Source organism: Saxophila tyrrhenica, assembly GCF_035928015.1.
Source record: "Saxophila tyrrhenica strain CCFEE 5935 chromosome Unknown scaffold_42, whole genome shotgun sequence".
Classification (NCBI taxonomy): domain Eukaryota; kingdom Fungi; phylum Ascomycota; class Dothideomycetes; order Mycosphaerellales; family Extremaceae; genus Saxophila; species Saxophila tyrrhenica.
In genome coordinates, this window is record NW_027041774.1 from 1 (window position 1) to 13,039 (window position 13,039).

The following is a 13,039-nucleotide window of genomic DNA, read 5'->3' on the forward strand; positions in this document are numbered from 1 at the left end:
GAACATCTTCAAGTACGTGATCCCGAATAGAGCCTGGTTGATGAGCATGATGCAGAAGAGGTACAGGTTCACGATCGCGTCTTCGAGTCTGTACTCGGTCTTGCCCACGTCTTCGATCGGGCCCACGATCCTGGTCTTGTTCTTGGTCATGTGCGCGTACTTCGTCCTGTGGGCGGACACGTACACGTCGTCGTGTTCGTCGGCGAGCGCAATCTCGTACGTCTGTGGGCTCAAGAACAGGGGGAAGCTCGTGGTCGAGTCCGTGAGAGGGCACACGATCCTGATCGAAACCCCGTGCCTGAACGCGCTTATGATCCTGGTCTCGGGCGTGATGCTGGTCCTATACTCCTCTACGACCTCGTCGTCTGACGCGATCTGGAAGAGGTGCTTGGGCACGAACTTGTCGGTGCACCCGATGAAGGTCTCGTCGTTGGTGATGAACAGCGAGAGGAAGACGGTCGGGCCCGTGCCTGTGATCGTCTGCTCCATCGCGCACGGGGTCCACTCCTTCATGACGTTCTTGTTCATCATCTCGTTCAGCCTCCTGCCTACGATCGTGAACCTGTACCTCTTCTGCATCATGCTCATCAACCAGGCTCTATTCGGGATCACGTACTTGAAGATGTTCGTGTACTTGGCCATGTCCTTCTCGTTGAACAGAATCCCGGTCGCGATCACGAACTCCACCGCGTCCATGGGCGAGAGCCAGTACATGACCTCGTCTCTGATCGGGTCGATGGACATGACCTTGAACAGATGCGTGGCGTTGGACTTGTTCGACAACGTGATCTCGCTGCTGTGCCACATCTTGGCCTCGTTCGTAGCTGGTGTACTCGTACTAGCACAAGCTCCTCCATAACCACGAGTACTCGAACATGACGAGAACTACCTCCTGGGCGAGACCTGAACACGACCACGACCGCGTTTTAGGACGAGTCCGAGTGCGTGCCGAACGGCGCGAACAGAGACATGTTCCCGAGGAAGATGGCGCCCAGCATCGAGCTTATGTCCGTGGTCAGGTCCACGTTCGAGTTCGGGTCCCTGGTGACGGTCTTGAGCCAGGAGATATTGCTGCACGTGATCGAGGTGTACCAGTCGGCCTGCATCCCCACCATGACCCCCACCATGTCGTCGGACACGATCGCCTGCACGTTGATGGATGCGAAGGCGATCAGGGCTGAGACCGCGACCCTCTCCTCGGCTGTGAGCTTGATGTTGTCTAGCTCCTCGACCATGCTGACGACCGTGATCGCCCTCTCGAGCAAGTCCTGGGGCCTCTCCGCGCGCGAGATGTAATCCATCTTCGTGTACGGCTGGCCGCTCAAGATCGCCGCGTCGACGCTCATCAAGGAGACGGTTGTATCCCTGATCCCGAAGCACTCGTCAGTCATCTTCAGGAGGCTCTCCACGGCCATGATCTTGGCCTTGTCGTTACCGTGCTTCGCCATGTCGATGCCCCTCTGGTACATGGACGCAGTCATCTTCGTGAGCGCGGACGAGCACGTGCCGTGGTTCATGGTCGGGGTCTTGAGTAAGGCCGGGAGCGGCACCCTGCCCTTCGTCCTCAGCCTGAGGTGCATCTCGTCGGTGACCATCATTGTGCCCAGCATCATGGAGTTCCTCATGGCCACGTACGGCTTGCCGATCCCGTGCTTGCCCAAGGTCGAGTTGACGATCCCGTCCATGGACCTCTCCACCCACGTGCTCCAGTACGAGGCGCTGAACGAGGTCTGGCCCATCACCTTCCAGTTCTTCGGCTTCAACATCAACAAGTCGTACACGTCCCCGCCCGGGTGTTCGATCATGTCCTCCAACGGCATCGTGCTGTACATCACGGTGTCAATCGACATGTCGGCCTCAGACTCGACCATGATCTCGTTCAAGGTCTTCTTGATGTTCACCAACCCGCTCCTGTTCCACACCCTCTCCCACTCCCTGTCCAACTCCGCCACCGCGTCCCTGCTCATGGGCTTGTACTGCCACAGCTCGTCGCCGTCGAAGTCAGTGTTGTTCATGTTGCAGGTCTCGAGCGGGACCCTGACCGAGTACTCGTCGTTGGTTGTCACCCTGACCTTGACCGGGACCGCGCTCATGGCGCCCTGCGACGGCTGCCTCCCGAGCACGACTAGGTCGCCGTCCTTGATCCTGGTCCAGCCGTAGCTCCCGTCCTGGTTGAGGTACAAGAACCTGCCGTTGGTGAAGAGTCTCTTCGGGAGGTAGATCGTCCCCCACTCCCCGTCCAGGGGCGGCGGCGAGGCCACGAACCTCATGCTGTTGGTGGGCCTGGTCGAGTTGCAGTGCTTCCTCAAGATGCCGTTCTTGCCCTTGATGCGCTCGAAGCAGTAGGTTGCGATCTCGTCTGTCGTCTTGGTGCCGGAGTAGATCGCGGTGTTGAGTGCGTGCGCGTCGCTGTACCTGAGCTCGTCCCCAGACGCGAAGCCGTATGGGATCATGTACACGTCCCCGTCCGGGTTGATCATGTGGTGGCCCTTGCAATTCTTGTGCACGGGGCAGCCCTTGACGACGCCCATGTGCTCGGCCCTGGGCGTGAAGATGGACATGTTCTCGATCTTGAGCTCCGTCCACTTGCAGGACACGAGCAGCGGCAAGTCGTCGCCCCTGGACCCGGCCCTGGCCACGCGCTCGATCGTAAACGGCCTCTCGGTCTCCATCGTGATGTCTTCGTGCACAACAGCTCGTTTTGACCGCGGTCCTTCCGTTGTCCTCGCACTAGACCCAGCCCTCGTTCGGGGTTGTGTACTTGCACCTGGTCCTGAGCTAGTACTTGGTCGTGACCAAGCTGCTGTAGTCGGCTACGTACCCGCTCGAGTACCCGGACGTGCACGTGCTCCTCGTCTTGTTCGTGGTGGTGGACCTGTTGCTGGGCCTGAACGTCTTTATAGTCGCGGTGCTGACCGTGCTGGGGGCCATGCTCTCCGTCCTGGTGAGGTTGCTGACTGTCTTCGCCCACCCGGCTACGGACCCGGCCTCGGTGTAGTCGTCAGTCGTGCACCAGTCTTCGGTCAGGTTCGTGTCCCGGTACGGGGCCTGGGACGCGGAGTCGCTTGGGTACAACGCCGAGGTCTTGTTCACCTTCGCGTGCCTGGTGGTGACCGGAGTCCCCGACCTGGTCGTCTTCTTGCTGCTGTTCTTGGATACGAGCTTCTGTACGTTTGAGATCGTGGTCTGGTTCCTCACTGTGCCCGCGGTCTGCTTCGAGGTCAAGATTACGTACGCGTCGTAGAGCTCCTTCGCGGTTGCGAACGGGTACTCGGTGGAGTACGGCTTGAGAACCGCGTAGTCGACCCAGACCTGACACTCCTTCATGTAGTTCCTCACGCAGCACTTCACGCTGTCGCCCAACCTCACGAACGAGGCCCCCTTCGTGGGCTTGACCATCTGCGTGTGCGCGTCCCAGAAGAACTTCGAGTTGTCCATGCAGATCATGCCCTTCGACCCGTACTCGCGGCAGTACTCGGCCCCCTCTTTGAGCCTGGTCTCGGTCTCAGTGTCGGTCAGGATCCAGTATATGCACATGGTCGAGACTGTGCTCCTCCTTCTGTCCAAGTCGGGTACGCGTGCAACACGTGGCCCAGTACTCGGTTTTGGACGTGGTCGGGCACGTGGTCAACTACGGGAACATGTACATCCACCTCCTCTTGTACCCCTTCTTCTTCCTCTTCGAGGACCTGACGCACTCGTCGCATTTGATCGCGATCCTCTCCGTGTACATGACCGAGGCTAGGTACGCATAGGAGCGCCCGTCGCTGGCCAGCTTCGTGTGTAGGTACATGGGCTTGTTTGTCCCCCTGTTCGTGCACAGCCACCCGGTCTTGGTCAAGGAGCAGACCCTGATCCTGGAGTCGATCCTGGTCGTGCACGTGTCGCACTCTTCCACCACGATCTTGCACATGGTCGTGGTCAAGTGCTTGGTCAACTAGTCGTACAACTTCGGTCTCGGTGTGCAGCAAGAGCCTGGTCGAGGTCAGCTACGGGCTCGCGTGCCTGGTTGCGTTGTAGTTGAGGTGCAGTCCTAGTTCTGGTCGTGCTCTCGGGCATGAAGACGCTCTCGAGGCTGAGCACCTGTTGGGACAGTACGAGACGACGACCGCCGACAGAAGGTGACCTCCGACATGGACGACCACATCTGTCTGATCTGCCACGAGAGCAAGGACCCGTCCAAGGCCAGGTTCGCACACGTGCGCTTGGGCCTGGACGAGCCTCCGGAGCCGGTGCTGTGCAAGTGCAAGGACCCGATCAAGATCATCACCTCGATCAGGGACAAGATCGACGCTGCGGCCACGGTCACGAACTCCATCCCGAGCACGCTCATGGACTCGTTGGCGGAGATGAACATCGACACGGCCCACATCGACTCCGTGGGCTCGAGGCCGACCAGGGAGGTGGAGCTGAGGTTGCAGGGGGACTTGCCCAAGCTCGCGTTCAAGAAGATGGAGAAGGGCCTGTTCGAGAACTCGACCACGAGGAGGATCAGGGAGAGGGCCTGCATCTGCTGGACGGGCCCGGACACGAACTGGAATGCGAAGGTGAGGATGAGGTCGAACGGGGAGGCCACCATGAAGGTGAGCAAGAGCAGGGCGAAAGTGGTGCCCGGGTACATCCTGGCGATCTCGGATGAGTACAGGTTCAGCGGCAGGATCATGCACGTCCAGAGGGACGTGGAGATGAACGAGATCAGGTCCGTGCTCAGGGTCAGGGGCGTGGACGTGAACATCATCGCGAGGAAGTACGAGAGCGAGGACAAGGTGTCGTACGCGGCCGAGTTCGAGATCGAAGGGAAGGTCACCAACAGCATCGTGAGGTCGGTCCTGTGCCTGGCGCTGGGCACCATCGGCACCATCAGTTCGATGACAAGGGAGATCGACTCCGAGTTCATGCGCGACGTGAGGTCCAACGACCACGTCGTGATCGACGTCCCGGACGTGACGGGCTACTCGGGCATCTTCCTGGCCAAGGCCGACGGCATGAAGGTGTACGTCTTCTGCTACCGCTTCGGCTATGTGGTGACGGTCACAGACCCGCACCTGAGCATCGTCACGTGCATGGTCACGGTCACGCACGGCGACTTGCCCGAGATGACGGCCACGCCCGACGTCGTGCTGGCGGAGATGATGATGGACGGGAGCCTGGTCTACATCGACACCCTGGCCATGAACAGCGACGGAAAGTTGCCCAAGAGCATGAACGCGTCCGTGTGCCAGGTCACGGGCGAGAGGCCGCCTTTCATCTACCGCAAGTCTTGGGACAGGTTGCCGTCCAAGGTCGAGCTCGACCTCGAGCCTATGCCCAACGACGGGGTCGTGCTCACGAACAAGTTCAGGACCATGCGCCTGAAGCAGCCCACGATCGACCTCCTGTACATGGACGGGAAGCTGAACGGCATCGACAACGGCATCATCACCGAGGTCACGGACGGGAGCCCAGAGATGGAGGAGGACACGGTCTACGAGATGGACCTGGTCAAGGACAAGGAGACAGGCGAGATCAAGGTCGTCAAGCCGAGGCAGAGGCCGCTCAAGAAGTTGCCCAACTCCATGGACGTGATCAAGAGAGCCATCGCAAGTGCGAACGCGGACGTGAACACCAACATGGTCTTGTTCGACATCACGTCTATGTCCTTCTCCATGAGGGAGCGCGTGTACCAGATGGCGCAGGCGAAGGCCCCCTCGACCAAGAAGCTGATCGTGACCTTCGGCGTGGGCAGGTTCCAGGAGTGGAAGCAGATGCTGTCCAACGGCTTCTCCTACATCGCCATCGACCCTGAGCTCAACTACTCGGACTTGGAGAAGAGAGCGAAGAGGGTCAGGATCCTGCCCTACGACTTCAGCACGAACTTCAACACGCAGGTGCTCTCCATCTCGAGCGGGGCGCAGACCGTGTTGTGGGCCAAGTGCACCTCCGAGTACTTCATCAGGAAGGCGATGCCCACCATGATCATGGCCAGGCAGGGGATCCCGGCTGTGTTCTCGTTCAGCATCTCGTACCACGTGCAGGTCATCTCCATGCTCAGGACTGAGGGCGTGGCCACATTCGGGTGCGGGTTCGTGCACGACTCCATGTCCGGGACCGTGGGCAGAGAGCCGGTCACGATGACGGTCAAGAACGCGAGCAGGGGCACGAGCAAGGAGGTGGTGTCGACCTTCGGCAAGTCCACGTACGTCGAGCCGTTCGTGAAGATGTCCACGGTCAAGGGCTTGGTTTTGGTCAAGGACTCGATGCCGGACTTGTGGGAGAGGGTGGACTCGAACACGGCCGAGATCATGGACAGGGCCGTGATCATGTACTCGTGAGGTACGTGAGCGCCAACCTCCTCTTCTGCGGGCTGTTGAGCATGGCCAGCGTCGAAAACACGTCCAGGTACACGGTCGACCACCTCATCTGCACCAGCTTCGAGTCCGGCTTCGGGAACGGGCAGTCACAGTTGATCACGAGCCTGCTGCAGCCTGAGCACAAGGTCACGCTGCACTTGTCGTCGCTGTCCACGGCGTCGCGCACGCACGAGGGCATGTTCTGCATCATCATCGAGACCAGCTCCCCCTCCGAGAGCCTGGGCGTACCCTGCCTGTACCTCCCCCTCGGGACCGTGACCGACCTGAAGTCCGTGGACGCGTAGTGGTGCTTCAACGAGGCCACGTGCCTGAGCTGCAACACGCGCATGATCCCGTACGTGGCCTTGACCGTCCTCATCCCCACCTTCTGGTCCTTGAACCGCAGCTCCTTCCCGTTCGCCATCAGGACGCCGGACGGCAGCTTAGGCTCGACCTCCTTCTGCTTCTCGAGTGTGTACGTCTTCGTGGGCTTGTGGCCGGACCAGTTCCTGAACGCGGCGATGGACGGAAAGAGGTTCGTGATGGCGGCCATCTCCCTGATCGTGCCTCCGAGCCCGCGCGTGAGGTTCTTCGTGGAGATGAGTAGGTTCGGCACCACAACCTCGCCTGTGGTCTCGTTCACGATCCTGGGCATGTCCGCGAGTGGGATCAGCTCCCCGACCGTGAACTTGAGGCCGTGCGAGACGCCGAGCTTGTCTCCGACCTCCAGCTTCTTCGACCCCACGTGGACGACCGCGTGCGAGTCCCCCACCTTGCTCATCCTCACCTCCGCGAGCGTGCCGTCGATGCCAGGCTTCCACCAGTCCTTGTCGATCATCTTCATGCCAATCTTCATCGGGCCCGGGTTCGAGGGCAGGGGGTAGTTGATGTACCCGCTCCAGGCGAAGATGCCGGACTCGGCCAGGTCCTTGGACACAGAGCAGGCATCCTCCATGTTCATCGACCTGTTCACGAACGCCGTGACGAGCTGCACGCCGGGGACGGAGACCAACTTCGCACCCTTGGACTTCGCCATGATCAGGTCCGTGAGTGGGGTCTTGACCAAGGGTTCCACCTCGCCGTGGGACACGATGGTGGCGTCGCCGCTGATCCGAGAGAGGGACATGCCCTGCCTCAGCATCTGCATCCCGAGGTTGAGCCTGGGGTCGGCCGTCCACGCGGCGAAGGGGATGGTCAGGATCGCGGCGTTGAAGTACTGCTCGGGCTCCATCTCGCGGCTGGGGAAGGACAAGTTCGCGAACTCCATCGTGTCCGAGTTGTGCACTGAGACGCTGTCCACACACGGGCCCTGCACCACGAACTTATCCGACTCCACGACCGTACGCATGGGCCTGATGATGACCCCGGTCGCCAGCGAGAGGTTGGCCACTTTCGCGTCCTTGAATACGTGCATGGTCGGCATGTTGGGCTCGCAGTAGGTCTTCCACCTGTCCACGAGCTTCCTCACGTCCCTCTCCGCCACCGTGCAGCAGAAGCCCATGCACCTCACGACCCAGTCCCTGCGGCCGATGCCGTTGCCGAACCTGAGTACGGACAGGATGTCGCATGCGATGTCGATCGTGCGCTTGGTCATGATCCTGACGGAGGCCCCGATCGTGAGCGCCCTCACCTTCCCGCTCGACTTCGACTGCGGGGTGAAGCACATGTCCAAGAACCCGCCCTGCTCCCTCTTCGGCTCCCTCTCCTCGAGGTTGGGCTCGATGTCGGACCCGGCCGCGCTCCCCAACGAGATCACGGTGTTGTCGTGCATCAAGCCGTAGAGCCCGTAGTGGCACTCGACGTCGTCCAAGATTGGGTACATGTTCTGCCAGAAGGAGCTGTTCATGGTGTGGCCTGCCGCCTCGCACACGGCGTGGTTGTTGTACGCGGTCAGAGGCCCGACCCTCTCGTAGACCAGGCTCGCCCTCGTCATCATGGAGCTGTTCAGCCTGCCGACCGCAACCGGAGTGATGCACCCGGTCGTATCGCTGACTACCCACTTGAGGCTGGTGAGGTTCGTCATCCTGACCGCGGCCATCATGTCGGAGGGTTGCTCCTCCCCGTACGCGGCCTCGCACACGGACAAGACCCCGTTGACGGACACGGCGTGGCCCACGATCGGCGGGTAGATGCACATGGTGTACATCCTGCCGGAGTTGAGTCCGTCCCCGTCTGTCTCCGGGCTGACGTCCGAGGCCGTGATCCTGCCGCCACACCTCTTGTACGCTTTCATGGTGTCCCTGAGCACGAGCATGTGCTCGAGGTTGATCGGGAACTCCCTCGTGGTCGAGGGCGGGCTGTACACCACCTCCACGTCCTCGTTGTTGTGCATGCTCATCTTCGAGTTCGCCGTGTTGCTCATGGTGGTGTCTAGGTGGATCGCCACGTATATATTCAGCACGCGCTCTGCACCACATCCTGCTCGCGTACGAGATGGTAGACAACCTCAGGCGCCACAAGACGACCACGGTCTTGGCCTGCGTCACGTGCGGGAACATGATCGTGTGCATGAACTTGGACGCGACGGAGAGTACGAAGCAGCACATGTCCGAGTGCGTCGCCTCGTTCAGGATCACGGTCTGCAGCTCGTGCGAGCGCTCGGCGATGGGCTGGAACATAGAGCAGCGCGAGTACGAGCTCACGAACATGGCCTTGGACTCGAATATGATCAAGAACTGGAAGCCGTATGTACTCGCGAACAAGATGTTGGACGGAAAGTTGAGCTTGGGCGGCAACAGCAAGGAGTTGGTAGAGAGGAAGCAGGCGTTGAATAGCGGCTTGTTGGGGAACTGCCTCAAGAGCGTCTACGCGCCCGGGGACGACGACGAGTGCTTGGTCTTGAAGGCGTACGTGGACTCCCGCTTCATCTAGACCGAGTTGATGCACAGGGTCCTGTTCGTGGTCGTAGTCAAAACCCCGGTCTTGATGCTGCGCTACGGCAACACCCTCTACTTGGACCTGAGCGAGTAGACGACCTTCGACATGGCCGTGACGATGGCCAAGAAGATGACGAAGAGGCTGTCCAAGTACAGGAGCATGGTGGCGGACATGCACATGAACGGGACCATCGATAGCGACACGTTCGAGCGCTTGACCAAGACCATAGACGCGAACCCGATCAGGTCCATCCAGGAGGTCAGCGCCATAGACCGAGAACTCGATGATATTGCCGGCCATGCCCTAGCGCCTCTCGACCTCGACCCCGTGCCCGAGATCCCGCAGATCTGCGTCGACGAGGTCAGCAGCGACTACGAGCCGACGCCGCTTGCCGATGTCGAGCCCGACAAGTGGACCGTACTCGACGCCCCGCCGATCATCGAGACCGAGAACGACAACTTGGACCAGGACGCGAGCCGAAGCACGGACGTCAACGAGAACAGGAACGAGATCGAGCCTGAGAGCAAGAGCGTGAGTGAGACCGCGCCCGAGTCTGAGAGCTCGGACGGCCACCTATTCCCGACCTGCGTCAGGTGCTTGTCCGCGACCATGATCAAGTTCTCGTCCGGCAGCGTGCCTGCAATGCCGACCCCCACCGCGGATACGTACGACAACGCCGTCGTGATGACCCTCTGCCTCATGTGCGAGGTTGAGGACGAGCAGCTCAACGACGTCGACGACGTGGACAAGAAGAAGTACGCGAGCTCGTCCCGCGCCATGAACTCGTTCCGCACCTTGAAGCTGAACCCGGCGCTGATCAAGGGCTCAGACGTGCTCAAGGCCGCGGAGTTGATCGTGGGCGAGCCCGTGACCACCATGAAGTCCGACTCCAAGCTTATGTTCGTGACCAGAGACCTCATCAAGTCGAAGATCGGCGTCTCGGACAGGATGTCGAGCATGAATCTGTCCAAGGTCGAGAGCGGGGATGCGTCCCAAGTCAAGCTCCCGTACCTGTCCGGAGGCTTCTTCTAGTTCTAGAGCGCGGTCGAGTAGTGAACCTGGACCCGAACAAGTACACACACTCGAACCGGGACGCGGACGAGTTCAAAACCTGGTGCCGTAGACGATCGGGGTCTGGGCCAGGCTCTTGTGCTAGCACTAACTCAGGCTGCTGGACAGCTTGTAGTACAAGGCGTGATGGCGTACAGGATGCTGATTTCGAAGTGCACCGAGTGCGAGAGGGAGTACAGCATCCAGACCAACGTCCCGGGCAGGAGCATGACCGGCATCATCCGCGCGTCCGAGAACGAGATCAAGCAGAGGAATGTGTACGTGGCTGCGAACACGTCCGACAGCACCAACGGGCCCCAGAACCACCGCAACATCAAGAGCATGTACTTGTGCGGCACCGAGGACGCGGTCGTGATCCCGGGTGTATGCGCTTCGTGTTCGAGTCTGCGACCGTGAGCAGGGTGGTGACCGGGGTGGTGTGCGAGTAGTCGATCCAGCACAGGACGAGAAGAGCCGCGCGAGCTGATCACGCACCTGAAGATGAACGACTACCCGAACTCGTCCTGCCACCAGAACACGGCGGTGGCCTGCATCGTGTGCACGAAGACGATCTTAATCATGACCACGAGCGGGTGCAAGCACGAGCTGCTGGACGGCTGCTTAGCCCCGGGCGTGTACTGGTTCAGGACCACAACCTGCTCCAGGTGCACGAAGAAGATCGAGAGCAAGCACGAGGTCAGGACCTGCGCCGGGGTCGTGGGCACGGACGTGGTCATGAGCCTGCCCTCGTACTTGAACGTAGCCAGGTACCTGAGCAAGTACCCGCGCATCCACACAGTCGCGGACATGCACTCGGTCGAAGACTTGACCAGCATCAGGAACTCGATCTCGCCCAAGGCCACGGCCATGATCGTGGTGTCGGATCAGTCCATCTCCCTGGACGCGTTCTCAGTCGCGGACTTCTAGCTACTCACGTACCTGAGCAAGGACACGATCAAAACCACCAACAGGCACAACGCCACCAGTTGACCAAGTACCAGACCCTTACCATGTGCACGTACAGCGACCCGATCTGCCCCGCGTGTGAGTGCAAGCACAGGACCACTATCGCCACCTGCGCCAAGTACAACATCTACAACGCGTGCCCGATCAGGGACTACGGCCCGTTCCTGTTCAAGTTCTGCACCAGGTGCGCGGACAAGTACATGGACGAGAACAAGAACCTCTGCGTGGGCGAGATGATGTTCCTGACCTCGGACAAACCCATGACCCTGGACACGATCATACACGTGCTCGAGACCGGGTACAAGGCGTGCTCTAGGTGCTGTACCGGTTCCCGAGCTCCATCCTGCTCTTCGTCAGCTACAGCTGCCTAAGGTTGTGCAGGGAGTTGACTGCGACTAGCAACAGGTTGAAAAGCTACTGAGGTACATGACGAGCACACGAGCTCGGTCAAGAGTAGGGCCAAGATGCCGAACGCGCTCCTGCACCTGCTCGAGAACGTGGCCCCGGCGAGGGTCACCATCATGAACATGCTCTCGGCGACGAACTTGGCCACAGTCTGCTACGCGTGCCCGATCCTGCTCACGAACTGGGAGAAAGAGACGTTCCTGAAGCCGATCAGGGACTTGCCTGAGCAGGAGGAGTGGATCAGGGACAGGGTCGCGAAGGGGTCGACGGTCAAGATCTTAGGCGCCAACATCCCCCTGTGGCTGACCAGGATCAGAGCCCCGAGCAAGTACTGGAGTAGGTTCAACCAGCACACCACGGTCGCGATCTGGATCATGACTGAGCGCACGGACGAGGAGCTGGATCAACTCACCGACCTGATCGAGGACATACAGATGACCATGGACTACTATCGGTATGACCCCTACAACCCGCGGTCGTACAACATCTGGGACCAGTACGGGAACGTGCTGCAGGAGACGACCGACACCGAGCTCATGCTCGAGAACATGAGGAAGTCCCTCCACGAGTACGAGAGCGAGGTCAAGTCCATGCCCAGGCCCCCGGGCTCCTTCGAGACCCTCACCAGGTCCGACATTCCGGAGTGGCACCCGACTGCGGACGCCGGCACGGCCTCCCAGTCGCACGAGGTGCGGAGGTGGTTCACGTGCCCGAGCGACTCCACGGACTTACTCAAGCTCGTGTACGGCGCGGAGGTGACCTCCACCAGGCGTGACTGGATGAACTCCATCGTGACCTGGGTCCCGCCCCTGATCGTGAACTGGGACGAGACCACGACGAGCGCTTGGGACGTAGTCGCGGTGGTGAGCTGGTGCATGGTCCTCAACCAGTGGGGGTGCAAGTTGGAGAAGAGGGTCAGCACTTCGCACGAGGAGGTAGCCGCGGACCGGGAGCCGACCGCGAACGCCGTCTGGATCCAACTCTCCTTCGAGTCCCCGTCCGCCGACCCGTCGCTGGTGCTCATGCCGGTCTAGGCCACAGGCTGAACGAACTCAGGCTCTCGCACGCGACTAAAACGACGGCACGACCCGAAACAGGAGCAGAGCGTCTACTAGGGCAAGTACGCAGCCCTGATGGCGAACAGCATCGAGGACATGTTCGTGAACATCTACCCGGTCAGGGTCGCCATGATGGAGCAGCTCACGGCCACGGACCTGGCCACGTTCTGCTACGCGTACGGGCTTGAGCTCACGAACGAGGAGAAGAACACCTACTTCAAGATGATCAGGGACATGACGGAACACGAGCAGTGGATCAAGTCCATGGTCACGAAGGGGCACAGGATCACGATCATGGGCAAGGACATCCGCCTGTGGCAGATGAGGATTGCCAACCCGCACAAGTATTGGTCC

At 60.4% G+C, this 13,039-nt stretch overlaps 7 protein-coding genes across 7 annotated transcripts; 5 read left to right on the forward strand and 2 right to left on the reverse strand.

The window, feature by feature from the left end:
• Window positions 1–926: 926 nt before the first annotated feature.
• LTR77_011261 (uncharacterized protein) lies at window positions 927–3,537 on the reverse strand (the record flags this gene model as incomplete). The annotated part of the gene is made up of 2 exons (XM_064808466.1): window positions 927–2,778; window positions 2,822–3,537. 2 exons carry the CDS (start codon window positions 3,535–3,537, stop codon window positions 927–929), a joined length of 2,568 nt encoding a protein of 855 aa, XP_064653342.1.
• A 596-nt stretch (window positions 3,538–4,133) lies between these two features.
• On the forward strand, window positions 4,134–6,311 carry LTR77_011262 (uncharacterized protein; the record flags this gene model as incomplete). The annotated part of the gene is made up of 1 exon (XM_064808467.1): window positions 4,134–6,311. One exon carries the CDS (start codon window positions 4,134–4,136, stop codon window positions 6,309–6,311), a length of 2,178 nt encoding a protein of 725 aa, XP_064653343.1.
• Window positions 6,312–6,436: 125 nt separating this feature from the next.
• LTR77_011263 (uncharacterized protein) lies at window positions 6,437–8,691 on the reverse strand (the record flags this gene model as incomplete). Its single annotated transcript, XM_064808468.1, has 2 exons — window positions 6,437–6,464; window positions 6,521–8,691. The coding sequence occupies 2 exons, from the start codon at window positions 8,689–8,691 to the stop codon at window positions 6,437–6,439; spliced, it is 2,199 nt and encodes a 732-aa protein (XP_064653344.1).
• A 134-nt stretch (window positions 8,692–8,825) lies between these two features.
• LTR77_011264 (uncharacterized protein) lies at window positions 8,826–9,299 on the forward strand (the record flags this gene model as incomplete). The annotated part of the gene is made up of 2 exons (XM_064808469.1): window positions 8,826–9,175; window positions 9,218–9,299. The coding sequence occupies 2 exons, from the start codon at window positions 8,826–8,828 to the stop codon at window positions 9,297–9,299; spliced, it is 432 nt and encodes a 143-aa protein (XP_064653345.1).
• A 12-nt stretch (window positions 9,300–9,311) lies between these two features.
• LTR77_011265 (uncharacterized protein) lies at window positions 9,312–10,238 on the forward strand (the record flags this gene model as incomplete). Its single annotated transcript, XM_064808470.1, has 1 exon — window positions 9,312–10,238. The coding sequence occupies one exon, from the start codon at window positions 9,312–9,314 to the stop codon at window positions 10,236–10,238; it is 927 nt and encodes a 308-aa protein (XP_064653346.1).
• A 165-nt stretch (window positions 10,239–10,403) lies between these two features.
• Window positions 10,404–11,183, forward strand: LTR77_011266 (uncharacterized protein; the record flags this gene model as incomplete). The annotated part of the gene is made up of 2 exons (XM_064808471.1): window positions 10,404–10,638; window positions 10,720–11,183. The coding sequence occupies 2 exons, from the start codon at window positions 10,404–10,406 to the stop codon at window positions 11,181–11,183; spliced, it is 699 nt and encodes a 232-aa protein (XP_064653347.1).
• Window positions 11,184–11,266: 83 nt separating this feature from the next.
• Window positions 11,267–12,661, forward strand: LTR77_011267 (uncharacterized protein; the record flags this gene model as incomplete). Its single annotated transcript, XM_064808472.1, has 2 exons — window positions 11,267–11,543; window positions 11,637–12,661. The coding sequence occupies 2 exons, from the start codon at window positions 11,267–11,269 to the stop codon at window positions 12,659–12,661; spliced, it is 1,302 nt and encodes a 433-aa protein (XP_064653348.1).
• Between the last annotated feature and the right edge of the window lie 378 nt (window positions 12,662–13,039).